The sequence below is a fragment of the Impatiens glandulifera genome, chromosome 2 (assembly GCF_907164915.1).
Source record: "Impatiens glandulifera chromosome 2, dImpGla2.1, whole genome shotgun sequence".
Lineage (NCBI taxonomy): Eukaryota > Viridiplantae > Streptophyta > Magnoliopsida > Ericales > Balsaminaceae > Impatiens > Impatiens glandulifera.
The window spans coordinates 20,508,335-20,523,677 of record NC_061863.1 but is presented as its reverse complement, the minus strand read 5'-3'; the positions used below and the strand labels follow the sequence as shown (position 1 = coordinate 20,523,677).

At 31.8% G+C, this 15,343-nt stretch overlaps 2 protein-coding genes across 2 annotated transcripts; both read left to right on the top strand.

Annotated features, from left to right (window-relative positions):
• The first annotated feature begins 338 nt into the window (after positions 1-338).
• LOC124925713 (pentatricopeptide repeat-containing protein At4g26680, mitochondrial-like) lies at positions 339-4,776 on the top strand. Its single transcript, XM_047465789.1, has 2 exons — positions 339-549; positions 2,267-4,776. The coding sequence occupies exon 2, from the start codon at positions 2,276-2,278 to the stop codon at positions 3,848-3,850; it is 1,575 nt and encodes a 524-aa protein (XP_047321745.1). The 5' UTR covers positions 339-549; positions 2,267-2,275; the 3' UTR covers positions 3,851-4,776.
• A 9,584-nt stretch (positions 4,777-14,360) lies between these two features.
• On the top strand, positions 14,361-14,735 carry LOC124924483 (nuclear transcription factor Y subunit C-2-like). The gene has a single exon (XM_047464514.1). The coding sequence runs from the start codon at positions 14,361-14,363 to the stop codon at positions 14,733-14,735; it is 375 nt and encodes a 124-aa protein (XP_047320470.1).
• The last annotated feature ends 608 nt before the right edge of the window (positions 14,736-15,343 follow it).

Genomic DNA, 15,343 nt, shown 5'->3' with positions numbered 1-15,343 from the left:
CGCGGAATAGTTAGATTCATTTTATGTATTTTTTTAACATTTCGATTTAATTACTTAATTTCGTTTGAAAATTTTGAATATGTACAAATATTTATTTTTTTCCAATTAAAACAATTATATTTTTTCTTATTTTAAGGCATTTTAAATGAAAGAATTATAAGGAATCTCTTAACAAATATATATAATAAACAAATATCTTAACCCCTTTCTATTTTGACAGCCAACAATTAAACAAGAAGTTTGGGTGCTAAATTGAAAAGGTAATAAAATTTGGGAATGAATGAATAAAGGATTGATGCCACAGGGAACAAGGGGTTTGTTTTTGGATTTCAGTTTGGATAGGAGAGGCGAGGGAGAGAACATGACCTGATTCCCATTCAAATCGGAGACAGAGAAGAACTTCATCGGTTCTCACTTCCTTCTTCCGCTGCAGAAGTCGTCTCCAGTCCTTCATTCCTCGAGGTTGAACGGACAACGAGCTTTTGGCAATCAGAGGAGGTCTCACATTTCGCAGCAGACAATCAGACTGGATATTATCCTGAACATCAGGTATCGATCTCTTTTGTCCAGTACACGATGCTTCTATATTATCTAGATCTCATGCTGATAATTCCATGAATACTTTAGTGCAAATATGATATTTGTTTTTCACAAAAAAAAAATGATACTTTTATGATTTAGACATCGTTTGATTTCATCTAGAAAATGAAGATCACAAATGGGTTAAGTCTAAATCAGTGAATTATTTGAGCTGTGTATTGTGTATGCTATTTTGTTATCCATGATGTGCTTCTAACTAAAATAAGCTGAAACTACTTGATTGATTGGGAGTTTTGAATACACATATTGATTTTCTAGTTTTGAGTGATTATTGATAAAATCATTTGTTACCTGGAGAATAATTGAGGACTTATGCACTACCCTAGCCTAAACAGTCATTTAGAGTTAGCTTTGCCTAGATGATTCTTTGTTACTGTGTTTGTAAGTGATGAATGGTTGGGAGAGACTTAAGGTAGTGTAATATGTTAGATTTCATAAACATAAAATGAGATATGATCTTGATGATGAAATGATTGATTGTGCAATTCGGATGAAGCCAATATGATGTAGGAACTAGGAAGAAGTTTCGGAATTGTTAATTTGATTGAAAGAAGCCTTTGTAAGTACTGCTTCATTCATATATTGGATTTGATGTTGTCTGATCCTAAGCTTTTGTTTTTAATTGAACATGAAAGACCAACCAAAATTTGGCGGATAAAAATAAAGATAGAAAGTGCATTGACAATGTGGTTTAATAATTTTTAGATGAATTTAGGCTAGTTGCATTCTAGGGAGTGTTAGAGCCTAATTTATAAAATATTTGGAGAAACATAAAAAGTACAAAAAAATCAGAATACCACAAAAGTGGAAAAACAAATTTGTATAAAAACTGAAAAATACCGAAAGAAGTTAATGATTCAATCAAAGAAAGTACGACCTTCCCGATCCCGACAAGCAGGGTAAGTAGGAAGTATTTGCATGATCACCATAAAATATCTCAAAAATTATAAAAGTAAAAAAAAACTCCCAAATTCCTTATGGAGACTTGGTATCTAATGCTATTCCTTGTGAAAGATTAGGATTTATTCTAATGATATTACATATAACAATTGGTTAGATAAAGAGAATACAATTGAAATACAACAGTTGATTATATATTGGACAGCCTAAACAGAAGCAAAACATAAATACAAATACAACTGACTGATATAGCTTGAAATAGAAAAAAATGTGAGAAAAGAAGAAACCCTTGTATTAAGACAAGCGTTTACAGATTCTCTTATGGGCAAAACTAGACATAGAAGGGAAATCCAGATCTAACTAATTTTCAACATATCTATTAATGAAACGACACAACTATTTATGCTACTTAACCTAAAACTAATATCATAAGAAATGTCCCAATACCCACTGCTCCCTCAGCCCAATTGTTTCCTACCCTAATCCTATCCCACTTATCACATACTTCTTTACGGCAAAATATGAACTTCAGACTCTATTCTAATGGCTACTTTTCTTTCTTCTTCTTCTTCCAACCGCTGATATGAATTTTAGTCTCCTCCTTCAATTGCCAATTTGATTCTGAATCAATTGCGGCCCTCAATGCATGTAATATAACTTAGGCTTTTCACATTTTTAGTACATTTAACTACTGTAATAATACAAGGATCTATAACCTTCTCTGGCTCATTATACTTTGGTTTTGATCATATTACGTTGATTCTAGGTACATTTTATGGGTACTATGAAGATGTTGAAGTATCAAAGACGAGTTGGTGTACTAGAAAGCATGGCAAATCCAAAGGTTAGTATGCCTGATTCATCACAGACTAGAACTGTTGAGAAATTTATGAAAAGAAACTGGAATCCAGTTCCAATACCCCACAAAACCCTTGCTGATGCCAAAGGGCAAGATCTTGACTATGTTATTGTGGCTCATAGCCATCTTGTACACTCAGATTGGACTAATTTGTACACAATGTTATCTAGTCTGTCACCATTTAGACTGAAACACATACTTTTGAAGGTCCAAAATGATCACGTACTTTCACTTGAATTCTTCAATTGGGTTGAGATTCACAAACCCAATATGTTAACACTTGATATAAACTCCATCGTGCTTCACATTCTCACCAAGAACAAGAAATTCAGATCAGCCGAGTTCATTTTTCGGAAGATGTTGGAGTCCAATTCACTAGATTTTCCCGAGAAGCTGTTCGATTCGCTTTTATACTCGTACCGAATGTGCGACTCTTCTCCTCGCATATTTGACTCCCTATTCAAGACTTATGCACATTTAAGGAAGTGCAGGAATGCAACCGATACTTTCTGTTCAATGAAGCAATACGGGATTCTTCCTACAGCTGAATCTTGTAACGCTTATATAAGTTCATTGATGAGTTTAAACCGACCCGACATTGCTTTCAAATTTTACAAAGAAATGCGACGTTCCATGGTTTCGCCGAATGCTTATACTTTGAACATGATTATCAACGCATTATGTAAACTGGGCAAGCTAGGTGAAGCTGTTGATTTATTTGAAAATATGGGATTAACGCGTACTGTTTCTTCATACAACACTCTCATTTGTGGACATTGTAAACAAGGGCTTTTCAGTACTGCTATGAAGCTCAAATATGGAATGGAGAAGAACGGTTTGAACCCGAGCAATGTCACTTATAACACACTCATCCATTGGTTATGCAAGGCCGGAAAAATGAACGAAGCAAATAAACTTCTCAGTGAGATGAAGGCAATGAAGGCAGTTGGAGTCTCTCCTAATATTATTACATACAATACTTTGATAAATGGGTATAGTTTGATTGGTGATAATGAAAAGGGTTGTCAGCTTTTCATGGAAATGTCGAGGAGTGGAATTAAAGCAGATATCTTGACATATAATGCTTTGATCTTGGGGCTTTGTAAGGACGGGAAGACAAGAAAGGCAGCATATATGGTTAGAGAACTCGACGATAGAAAGTTGACTCCAAATTCTTCGACCTTTTCTGCTCTCATAACAGGACAATGTGTTAGAAATAACTCGGAGCGTGCTTTTTTATTATACAAAAGCATGATAAAAAGCGGTTGTCATCCGAATGAATGTACATTCAATACTTTGATATCTAGCTTCTGTAAGAACGATGATTTTGATGGTGCTTTTCAAGTGTTGAGAGAAATGCTGGATAGATCCATGGTTCCTGATCAGCTTATATTGTTGGAAATCCAAACAGGCCTTTCTCGTAATAGAAATGAAAATATGCTGGTGGAGTTTCGCAAAGAGATGGAAGTGAGACACATCAAGTTAACATAAGTAATTTTTATCTTTAGTGGACAACTGGTTTGGTTATTAATTATGGTTATATAATCAGAAAATATAACCCTAGTATGGTGGTGGGACTTGGGGTTGAACTGAGATGTCCAGTGAGCCTTGGATAAGTTACGATCATTCTGAAAACATGGGCATTCATCTTGGTGTTGGTTCAAATCAAAGATTGAGGGAGATTTCCTTAGAATCGAATGAAGATTCAATGTCGTGAACTTTCAAGATAACATCCAATATTCAAAGCACCAACAGAGTGGTATGAGATTATGAAATCGGTTGTGAACAAATCTAAAGGTAGAAGCGTTTTCTTTTTTTCTCCAATATGTACAAATGGTTTTTTGGGGATAATGATTTATAAGACATGGAGACAGAAGAATACTGAAGTGTTCTCCATGGTTTGAAAAAGTGAAGAAGTACATCATCAAAACTGGCTTGAGACAAGTCCATACATGGAAAGACTCATATTGTGGATGAGGTCATAAAAGAAGTGGTGGGATGATTACAATTGATACATGTCAATCCACAAATATGTGGTAGCTGAACTAAATTTTCAGTCGTGCTAAGTACCCACTTGCTCTGAAGCTAAAAAAACATGAATTTATAGTACGGATCAAAATAGCTTGAAAACTTGATTATGCGAAAGACATTGCTATGAGGCTTAATCCGTAAGCAACGGTTAAATGCATTGAAAAGTATAGATCGTTATTGAAAGGTTAGTGTACAAACTTCATTCAGACGTTAACTTCACTCTGAAAAGAATGGATAGGGAAGTTACGGTTGACTGGGTTGGCTCATGTTTTTTTTAGTTCTTTGGACTTGTTGGCATAGGATGTTTCTTGTGGTTATAAGTTTTTTTTTGGTTTAGTTATATTATCAGTTTAAGACAAATTATGTGATAAGGTATTTAACTTTTATGTTATTCACAAAACAAATTTTGGTTAAAATCTCAACTAGGAGTTGTAACTAAATTTTTTGATTTCATTTTTCATCTTGACGGTTAGATATTCTAACAGTATTTTTTTCTCATATTTTTTTCTTTTCGATGCACTTTGAACACAGATTTCCCCTTAGTCTTTAAGATCGAGACTAACCCTAGTTATAAATTTAAGTTGTAACACAAACCTACACACTTACTTCTCTCAAGAACTCTAACATGTGAGACCTTTCTAATGCAGTCCTCAGGCAATAAGCTCAATAACCTTAATTGGAATTAAATAATTAAAAACATTTAGAATCAACTGGCTTAACTTTGGAGATGCATATCCAAATTCTTCTTCATTTCTACTGTCAATAAAAATGAGAGAGGACAACTTCATGCACACTAAGGCAGACCAATCCTTGAACTCACTTAAAAATAATAATTATTTTTTTTCCCTCTTTTTCTAAGTAAATCACAACTTCCTCTCATTTGTTTCTCTTCATTTTTTTTTTCTCTTTCTTCTTTTCAATTATTTTGTTTGTTGTTGGGACAGTCTATTTTTTGTGTTGGCCATGCTGCTATTTAAAAATTTCATAATTTATATAAAAAAATAATATTAATATAATAAATTATAAGCCCGAAATTCTGTCTCATAGAAAAAAATATAAAATTTGATTATTTTATTGAATATTTTAAAAATCAAACATAGTAATGATTATTTCAATGCCTTATATAATTTGTTTGCATTTCTTTTACCATATGTTCAAAATCTTTATCATTTTTAATATTTAAAAGTATAAAAATATTAAATTTAAATCTCAAAGTCATCGTTGTAAAGAAATTTGAGTAAATTCAATATTAATTATAACGAGCAAGCAGAACTTGCAGCTTCCAGGAAGGTTATATTCTGATTATAAGTTGTCTTTTTAAGAGCTTCAGCAATTCACTCGGTTCTTGTCATCAAACCACTGCACAATAATAATATTGCTGGTCAATTAGGAATGAAGAAAAAACTAAATAATTGCCCATGTCCTGACCTTCCAAACCGTGTAGGCTCTTCTGAGGTAAAAACTATCACTTCCAATGACCTTTTTTAGGCTTAAATCCAGATCTGCATAATTTCCAGTCATTTTTGGTTGTATATCTTTTAGTGTAGAATACAGATGGAGGATTACATCATTTAAAAGAATCTATTGACCGTAGTAAAAATTTTCAAAACATTCTAAATTTATGATACCTTTTAAGTACATTTATGGCTTCTATAGCACCCAAAACACCAATAACTCCATTATACTTCCCAGAATAAGGAACTGCATCAATATGTGAACCTGTTGAAACTACAACAAGCTTTAGTTCACTCCCTTACCTACTTTAAATGCGATGAAAATATAAAAAATGGTGCCAAGATATTTACATCTCTATTAACAAAGTAACAATTTTTAAAACATTCTAAACTTATGATATATTTTCAGTACATTTATGACTTCTATGGCACTCAAAACACTAAATAATCATAATCAAACAAACTCTAACAAAAAAAAAAATAAAAAAAATAATGAATAAATGTAGGTCTAATTTGGTTGGGATTATTTAATAATTTCAATCTAATTAAAAATTATTTCATATATTTTTATCAATCACATTCTTCAATTCATTAACTAAAATAGTAAAATATCTTTTATTCTTTTTATTATTATATATTAATACTATTTAAATATTTTTATTACAAAAATTTCTATTTTCTCAAAATTATATATAACAAATTATTACTTTTAAAATAATCAAAATTATTTAGTTAACCTATTATCAAACAAGTCAGTAGATTACTCATCTTTCGGTTGGGATCCTCTCTTACCAAAAAGACCTTTGTTCCCTCTCACAATAAGGGGTTAAAAAATAATTTTTTTTATCATTACTCATTCCTTATGAGAGCGAGGGAGCACGGGACAGCGACCAGTCATCTTTTCTCTTCTCAAATAACCGGTTGTGCTGGATAAATTCTCTTCTCAAATAACCGGTTGTGCTGGATAAGTGTGCATATAATATAATATAATATAATATAATATAATATAATATAATATAATATAATATAATATAATATAATATAATATAATATAATATAATATAATATAATATAATATATATATATATATATATAAATGAAATGTTGAGGGAATTTTAGAAAGAGAATGAAGAGAAAATGATTAAGTATAGGCTCATCTCTAGGTACTTTAGTAATGGAAAACTATTATAGTGACAAATAACAATTATGAAAAAAGAAAACGTTGAAAAAACTGGAAAGGACAATAATATTTGTTAAAGAGGAAAAGTTTTAAATGTTGTTTATCAACATTTACAAAGAACCTTTATAAATGTGTAAATTAGTCTAAAACCCTAAATTACTTATACATACAAGATCAAACCCATATATAATTAAATAAGCCCTAATTGTATAAGAGATAATAAATGTCAATAACTTTCAATTTGCTGACAATAAATGCTTAGACTCACAATCTCTCCCGTAAGCTTGATTTGGTTCGAGATTTTCCACGCCGAGCAGCACTCGCATCTTCGCAAATTTGACTCTTGTTAGCACCTTTGTGAGAATGTCCACACGTTGCTCTCTAGTTCTTACAAACTCTACGACGACCTGTCGGTTCTCGACACATTCACGAATGAAGTGGAACCGAATATCGATGTGTTTGTTGCGTCCATGAAACACTAAGTTCTTCATTAATGCTATTACAAACTTGTTGTTGACATAGATGGTTACCGACCTTAGCTCAATAAGTTTCTCAGCCAAAGTCCTTGACACGACGCTGCAATAGCTGCCATAAACACCGCTTGACATTAAGATAAAGCAACTGTTCGATGCTTCTAAGATTGCTAGGTAATCAGATTAATGTTGAGATAAAACACCATCCCTCCGGTGCTTTTTCTTTCGTCTTTGTCACCGGCTAGATCGTTGTTAGTAAAACCAACGTACCTGTTTTAAAAATAGTCTCTACTTTACAAAATTTTGGTTTTTGAAAATTAATTGTATAAATTTTTAATTTAACTCATTATTCTTACGGTCTTAGGAATGCACAAATTTTTGCATATTTAAAATTATACCAACAATATTTAAATGTTGATAACTATTGCTGATAATGATGATTATGTAGAAATATACCTGAAGAACATCAATTTTTAAAAGGATTAGAGTTTAAAAATAAATCTCAAATGAGCCCTTATGAAAAAATAAAAATATGAAAATATTCTAAAAATATTTTGAAATCATTTTCTATTTTTGGGATTTTTTTTAAAAATGGTTTAAGATACCAAAATCATAAAAATTATTTTGGAATATTAAAATTGCAACCAAACATTCCCCTGGAGTCCTTAGTCCTAAGTGCGATTTTGTCGGTCGGGGTAAAAATCCATTGGTCCTAGGTCAGAATTCCCTCGGTCGGGGTTTTGGATTCTTAATCGGAGTGTTAAAGCCTCCCGGTCTTGAGGCTAGATTCCTTGGTCGGGATGCTGAGGTCCTCGATTGAGATTTGGGAATTCTCGGTCGGGGTGCTAAGACCTCCCAATCCTGAGGCTATATTCTTCGGTCGAGGTGTTGATGTCCTTGATCAAATGTCAAAATTATAGGTCCTAGGTCTGAAGATCCTCGATCGAATATCAAAATTCTCGGTCATATGTTTGAAGATCCTCTATCAAATGTCGGAAATTATCGATCCTGACCGAGCTTGGGCTATGTTCCTCGGTCCTCAAGAATATCAAAACTGTAAGTTTTTCAATTTTGATTAAGGCTCAGATCCTTTGATCTGAGGGCATGAGAAGCTTCACAAAGCTCCTAGGAACATTATGATCATCATCTTGAGATGTCATTCAACCGAGTTGATGTTTAATTTAACCAAAACAATTTTGATGTAAAAATCGGGTTTTTAGTTTTAGGATTTAATAAAGTGTAAGGAGTTTGTCAATAGCTTCTTTATGCTTCATGTGATTGCTTGGAACTAAAACATGAACACTAACTGTTCATTTTGACCAATTCAAAATTTTGAATTTTTTATTTTTTATGAAAATTTTGATTTTGAACAAACATGACCGGGATAGATTGGAACTGGTCCAAATAAGTTCTCAACATCATTAGAAATATGTTGGAAAGTTTTCTGAGTTGTTGTTCATGAGAAATAGCTCAAGAATTGAAAATTCGATTTTGAAATTTTCCAAATTCAAATTTGTGGTTTTTGATTCGAGTTGATTGATCGGTTTTAGCTTTAACAAAAAGTTTGAAATGATCTTAGGATCATTTTTCAATTAAAAAATTCAACAATTAGACAATATATAAAACTTTGAAAATTGAAATGTAAAATTTTCAATTCTAAACTATAAGATTTAATTAAATTGGAGAACACTCCTTAACTCTTGTGGAAGCTTTGTGAACGCCTGGATTCAAGTTTTAAGATCTTACATGAAATTTTCAAAATCCGGAAATTTGAATTTTTAATGGTGGATTTCTAAAATAATTCGATAGGAGACTTGAGAGTTGATCTCTTGGCTTTAGATTGATTAAGGGAGACTATTTATAGCCTCCCAAGGTCGGTTCATCAATCAAGTGGGCTTCATTCAGTCAAAACACCATTGATGGTCTTTAGGCTGTTTTCCGACCAGTTATCGACATAGGCCGTGATGATGATCGTAGGACTAGGAGAAATGATCACCGAAGTAGGATAATCATTTCACCTTTTGAACGGAGTTAAAAGGTGAAGAAATGGTAGAGTTTCATCTTTGAAAAATCAAAGATGGTTGTTGTTCTTATCATTTCGGCGTCACAAGGAAAATGAAGACGCATGGTGAAACAACGTCGTTTCGGGCTTCAACGTTAGAGCGTCGAAGGAGAGCCAAAACGACGTTGTTTTTGGGCACGCACGGTCTTTAAGCGTTCCGTCAACATGCGAGCGTTACATCTGCGTTTAAGGAGACGACGTTGGAGCAATCGTTTGGTGATTCGTTTCTTCGCGCACGCGTCTTTGCTCTATGACATCGGGCGACGCAGATGGCTCATGGGCATTGGATGATCTCCTACACCTATCCGAAGGTTGTGGTTTTTGCTACATCGACTGTAATGTGTTTTGGCTAGGTATGTTCAATATTTAGTTTGAACCGAATATCCAACCGAATTCGAATTACATTTTCAATTTTTTAATCGAATTCTAAATCGATTTGAATTCAAATACAGTTTTCGGTTTGGTTTTTGTGTTTAGGTTTCAACTCGAAAACCAAACCGAAAACTGAATTCATTTTTTATTATTTATTTTTATTATATATTATATAATTTATTACATATTATATATTAAATTATCATGAGCCCCTACTAGATTCCTACATTAAATCCATAATCCCTCATTCATTTTCCCCTTTTCTAGCCGTCAAAACCTCTCAACCGCCATATATACATTGTTTTACTTTCATTGTTCAGCTGTCAAATATATATTGGCGTTGAGTCACTAGACTAAGTTTGCGTGATTTACACTTTTTTTTATAATTTAATTAGATAAGATCTCTTTAACAACCTATTTATTTTGTTAACTCTTTTAGGGAATTTTTTATGTTATGGGTAGGTGATGTTCAATATTTGGGAATATCCGACCGAATTCGAACTGAATTTGGAATTAACCGAATTTGAATTTATTCAAATCGGTTCGGTTTTTAAATTTTCTTAAAAAAAATAAAAATTCGAAGAACCCAAACCGAAAACTCGAATAACCCAAACACCGAACCGATGAACACCACTAGTTTTGGCCACACCAGATCTTAGACCATTTCAACCCTTTTGGCTTTGTTCTTTTAAAAAAATTATACAAAATATTTTTAATAAATATGACATATATTTTGCCAATTTATATAAGGTTTTTTATATTTTTGGTTTAAATAAATAATTTATTTGGGATAAAATGGATACAACATTTATCATAAATTATTTAATTTATTCTCTTTAATTTTTTTAAAATTAATTTGAGATAAAATGAGTACAACATTTATCTCAAATTATTTTATTTATTTTTCTTGGATAGTAACTTTAATTAATTGGGATTTAATTATCACAATAATTAATCTAATTAATTATTTAATTAGGTTTTGGCCTTGATTTTAATTATTTTGATTTTATTTTCAAAGTCTAAATCGATTTACTGAACAAAACTGATATCTCATTGTAATACATACCTTCTTGGTTCTTTATTACCTTCCTATCGAGATTGAACCTCTAACCACAAATCGCGACTAGTTTTCTTTGAATGAAACCTTCTCCCGATCTTTGGCTCGATTTTATTCATTATCCAATCTCTAACTAGAGCAACAACAATACTCCATTGGTTACATTCATCGCATTCTTTCGGGTGAGGATATGATCCATCGATGAAACCGCTTTTAATTTTCGCCTAAAGTGCTAGGCGAACGCTCAAACTCTAGCCAAAGTATGTGTCTCTTCCAGTAAGAACTGTAGAAGTAATATTCAACCCTGGAAGATCCGATGCATGAATAACTAACAAATCATTGTTGTATTTTTCTCTTAACTGGAATAGTATAAGTTATTGGTAATTGACTCTCGATCGTCATAGATTGAGCGATCAGAGCCGAGATTCGCACTGGAGTTTGACTAGGGCTAGAGTTATTGTTAGATAGGATCATAGGACCAGATAAACTTGGCACTCCTCCTTGAATCATGATGATTATATTAATCTTCTTCTTTCAACAATCTGGCTCTAATACCATGTACAAATCAAGCGGATACAAGTTTGTGAACAATTGAAAAAAAGAATCAATATGAATTGAGAGAGAGCAAATAAAACTTTGAGAGTGTTGGGAAAATTAAAAACAAAGAAAGAAAGAAAGTGAATTAAGAAAGAAAAAGTTTGATTAACTTTAAAAAAATATAAAAGATGTTTATAGCATGGAACATAATTTTGATGATGTTAATATGATTAAACTAAGTTGTCTATTTGTTTTGTGCAGGCGCAAATCTAAAAAGACTTTGCTACTTCAGATGCGGTCTAAAGCAGGTAGTCTTAGACGTCTTATATTTAGACGTGGTAGTCTAACTCCTTTAGACACGGTCTAAAAGGATGCGAAGTTAGACGAGGTCGTCTAACTCCTTTAAACGCGGTGTAAAGGAATGCATAGTTAGACGAGGACGTCTAACTCCTTTAGACGTGGTTTAAAGAAGAACGTCTGATACCTTGCTTTAGCAGCTGTTTGAAGGAAACATTCGTCTAACCACAATCACTTAGCTGTTTGCTCCACTTCTTTCAATAGTCTGACAAGCCATCTAATTCCATCAAATGAATTAATGCCATGTACGTGAATATCTCTCAATCACCTTTCCAATACAGGACAAGATTAGAGGATATTCGAAGCACTATCTGTTCGGTACGGCCACGATCCAAATCCTCAAAGTCTGTTGTACTCTCGTACTATAGGAGGCCGTCCAACGAATACATGCCACATGTCCACAAATAATGTTCGACCGTTGGTGTATATCAACAATATATATAGAAGCTCAAGGACAATGGTTGAACTACTTCACACATTCGATCAAAACAAATCTGAAATACTTTGCTTAACATACACATTAAATCTCTTACTGTCTAGTGTGATCATATTGTAATTGCATGCTGTCTTTTTTATGAGAAATCTCAGTGTTGTAAGTTGAACAGAGGCTGTTTTGTTCAACAAAGAGTTAGCTAGATTAATGAGCTGTATCTGATTCAAAGTCTTTAGTGGATATCCATCCGGTTGTGGAAGAAGGGTGACATAGAAGTTTTATCTCTGAACATTCATAAAACTCCTTGTGTTTTTTACTTTCTGCCATTTGCATTCAGTTGTCTAAAGCTTTAAATCCAACGAATAATTGCGCACTTAAATCTATTTCAAGAGTTTGGAGGATTTACGAAGAATAGAAATAGATACTAATCTCTCTTAGGATTATTATCGAAGAGTTTATCGTAAGCTGTTCACAATAGTTAGACCTTAGTCTCTATTGATAACACCGATCCCAATAGAGAGAAATATACCCGATTATGGATTTTAGGCCTTTCATTCCTCTTATATAGTGTTACACATTTTTAATAACAAAATAATTACTCTTAACAAATAATAAAACGGTTAAAAACAAATTAACAAACTAATATCAATTACATAACTTATTTAACGCTCATTTACTCTCTCAATCACTTGTACATAACAAAGTTGTTGTTAAGCATATCAAAAAATAAAAATAAAAACAAAGATTGTTTGATTCTTTTCTTCTCCTAACCTAATTTCATTAATCAAAATTGGTTGAAGTACAAAAATAAAATGATGAAAATCATAAAACAACGATAAGCCAAATAAACAAGTCCACTGGTGAAAAATATATTAAACTCAAAACCAAAAAAAAGAAAAGAAAAGTTAGGACTGTGCAAAAAAAAAAACGGAAAACCGATAACCCAACCGAACCGATAGCTTACCGGTTTATTGGTTAATCGGTTCTAACGGTTCCGGTTAAACGGTTCGGTTTTCGATTGATCTATTTTTCTAGTGGTTTAACCGGTAAACCGGTAATAATTTAATCATATATATTTATATTAGTTATTTTTTTTTAAATATTAGATATATTATAAATAATATTTAAAAATATATATATTAATTTTTCTTTTAATTTTAAATTATAATTTGTATAGAATAGTTTGAAAAAAATCTAATTTATATGATTATTATTTTAAAATGAATCCTTTAAAATATACTATTTTGTTAGAATAATATAATATATTATAAAATATTTCTATATATATCTATCAAATATTATTATAATATATTATAATATAAATAAAAAATGGATAATAGAATAAAATTACGGCAGATTTTAAAAAAAATTAATAAGTTTAATATTTAATTTAAAAAATTGAATTATTATATCACGGTTTAATCGGTTAACCGATCGGTACTGACCTAAAACCGGTAAAACCGATACCAATATTGATCAGTTAATCGATTTGTAAAATAAGAGGTAAAATCAGACTTAACCAGAACCATTTAATCGACCCGGCCCTAAGAAAATACAACAACCTTCACCTCTCTTTTAATAGTTTTGAAAATATAATATGCAAAAGGCATGGTTATATATCAAGAAAATAGATCGGCAGGAAACAGACTTAGATATCGCTGACTTTGCTGCTTGGATGGAGTTGTTGTATACATATATTAAAAGGCAAATAATAATAATAATAATAATAATAATAATAATAATAATAATAATAATAATAATAATAATAATAATGGGGTCTACCAAAATGTGTCAAACGTGTCATATTATGAAAAAATAATATGACAAGCTATTTAAAAATGAAATAGCCGGCAAACAATAGAAAATATGCAAGCTGCCGTGCCGGCCGCACCCTTAAAAGTTTAGTGCACACTGCAAAAACTATATATATATATATATATATGTATCATGTTGTCACAGAATCCAGATATCTCCTTCCTTTGTCTTTATCTCTCTCATAGATCTTCTACACAAAGTAAGCAACAACCTCTTAGAGACAGGTGACGATGAGGCAGCCAGGTGCGTACTCTGGTATTGCTTCAGCCGCCGGGCGATCTCACGTGCTGCCTTTGGCCAGAATAAAAAAAATAATGAAGAGATCGGTCTCGGGGGAGCAGGGTCAAGGAGACAACAACACGAGAATGATGATATCGGGTGAGGCACCAATTGTGTTGGCCAAAGCCTGTGAGCAGTTCATAGAGGAACTCACCAAGAGATCGTGGATTTCCGCAAGCTCTCAAGGGAAGAGACGCACACTTCAGAAAGAAGACGTGGCCTCTGCCGTTCAAGCAACTGATCTCTTTGATTTTCTTATTCACTTGATCTCGTCCAATCAGCAGCATCAACATCATGAATTGAATCAATATGTCTCTGACATATAGATTGCTCTATTGATATTTTCATGTTAATCTCTCTCTCTCTTTTGTTTCTCTCTCCATTATTTGAATCAAAATCTTCTAATCCAAAACTTAAGAATGATGGGGATCAAATCTTTTAATTTTAACTTGTAAAATGTATTATTGATGCTTGTAAAATTTTAATTAATGTTATTTATAAGAGAGGATGAACCTAGTCCAAGGAAAAGAGGAGAGTATGTTTTTTTAGTAATATATTATTTTTTTTTTTTATAAAACCACTTATATTATTTTAATTAAAAAAAAAAAAACTCATTTAGACGTATATACTTCTAGAACTAACTCACCTAAACGTATGTACTAATAAAAGATCATTTAAACATATATACTATCAATAATTAGCTCATTTAGCCTTTTTTAGTAACCATGGTTAACTTTTATTTTTAAATTTATATATTTATTAAGTAAATATTAATACATTTTCTCTCTCCTTCATATTCATTAATTAAACTAGGTAATTTATTTTATTCTTAATTTTTTTATTATTTTAATATTAATTTCTCTTTATATGTTATCTTCCTTTTTTTATTAGTTTTTATTTCTTATATTTCTTAAATTCTAATTTTTGAAAAAAA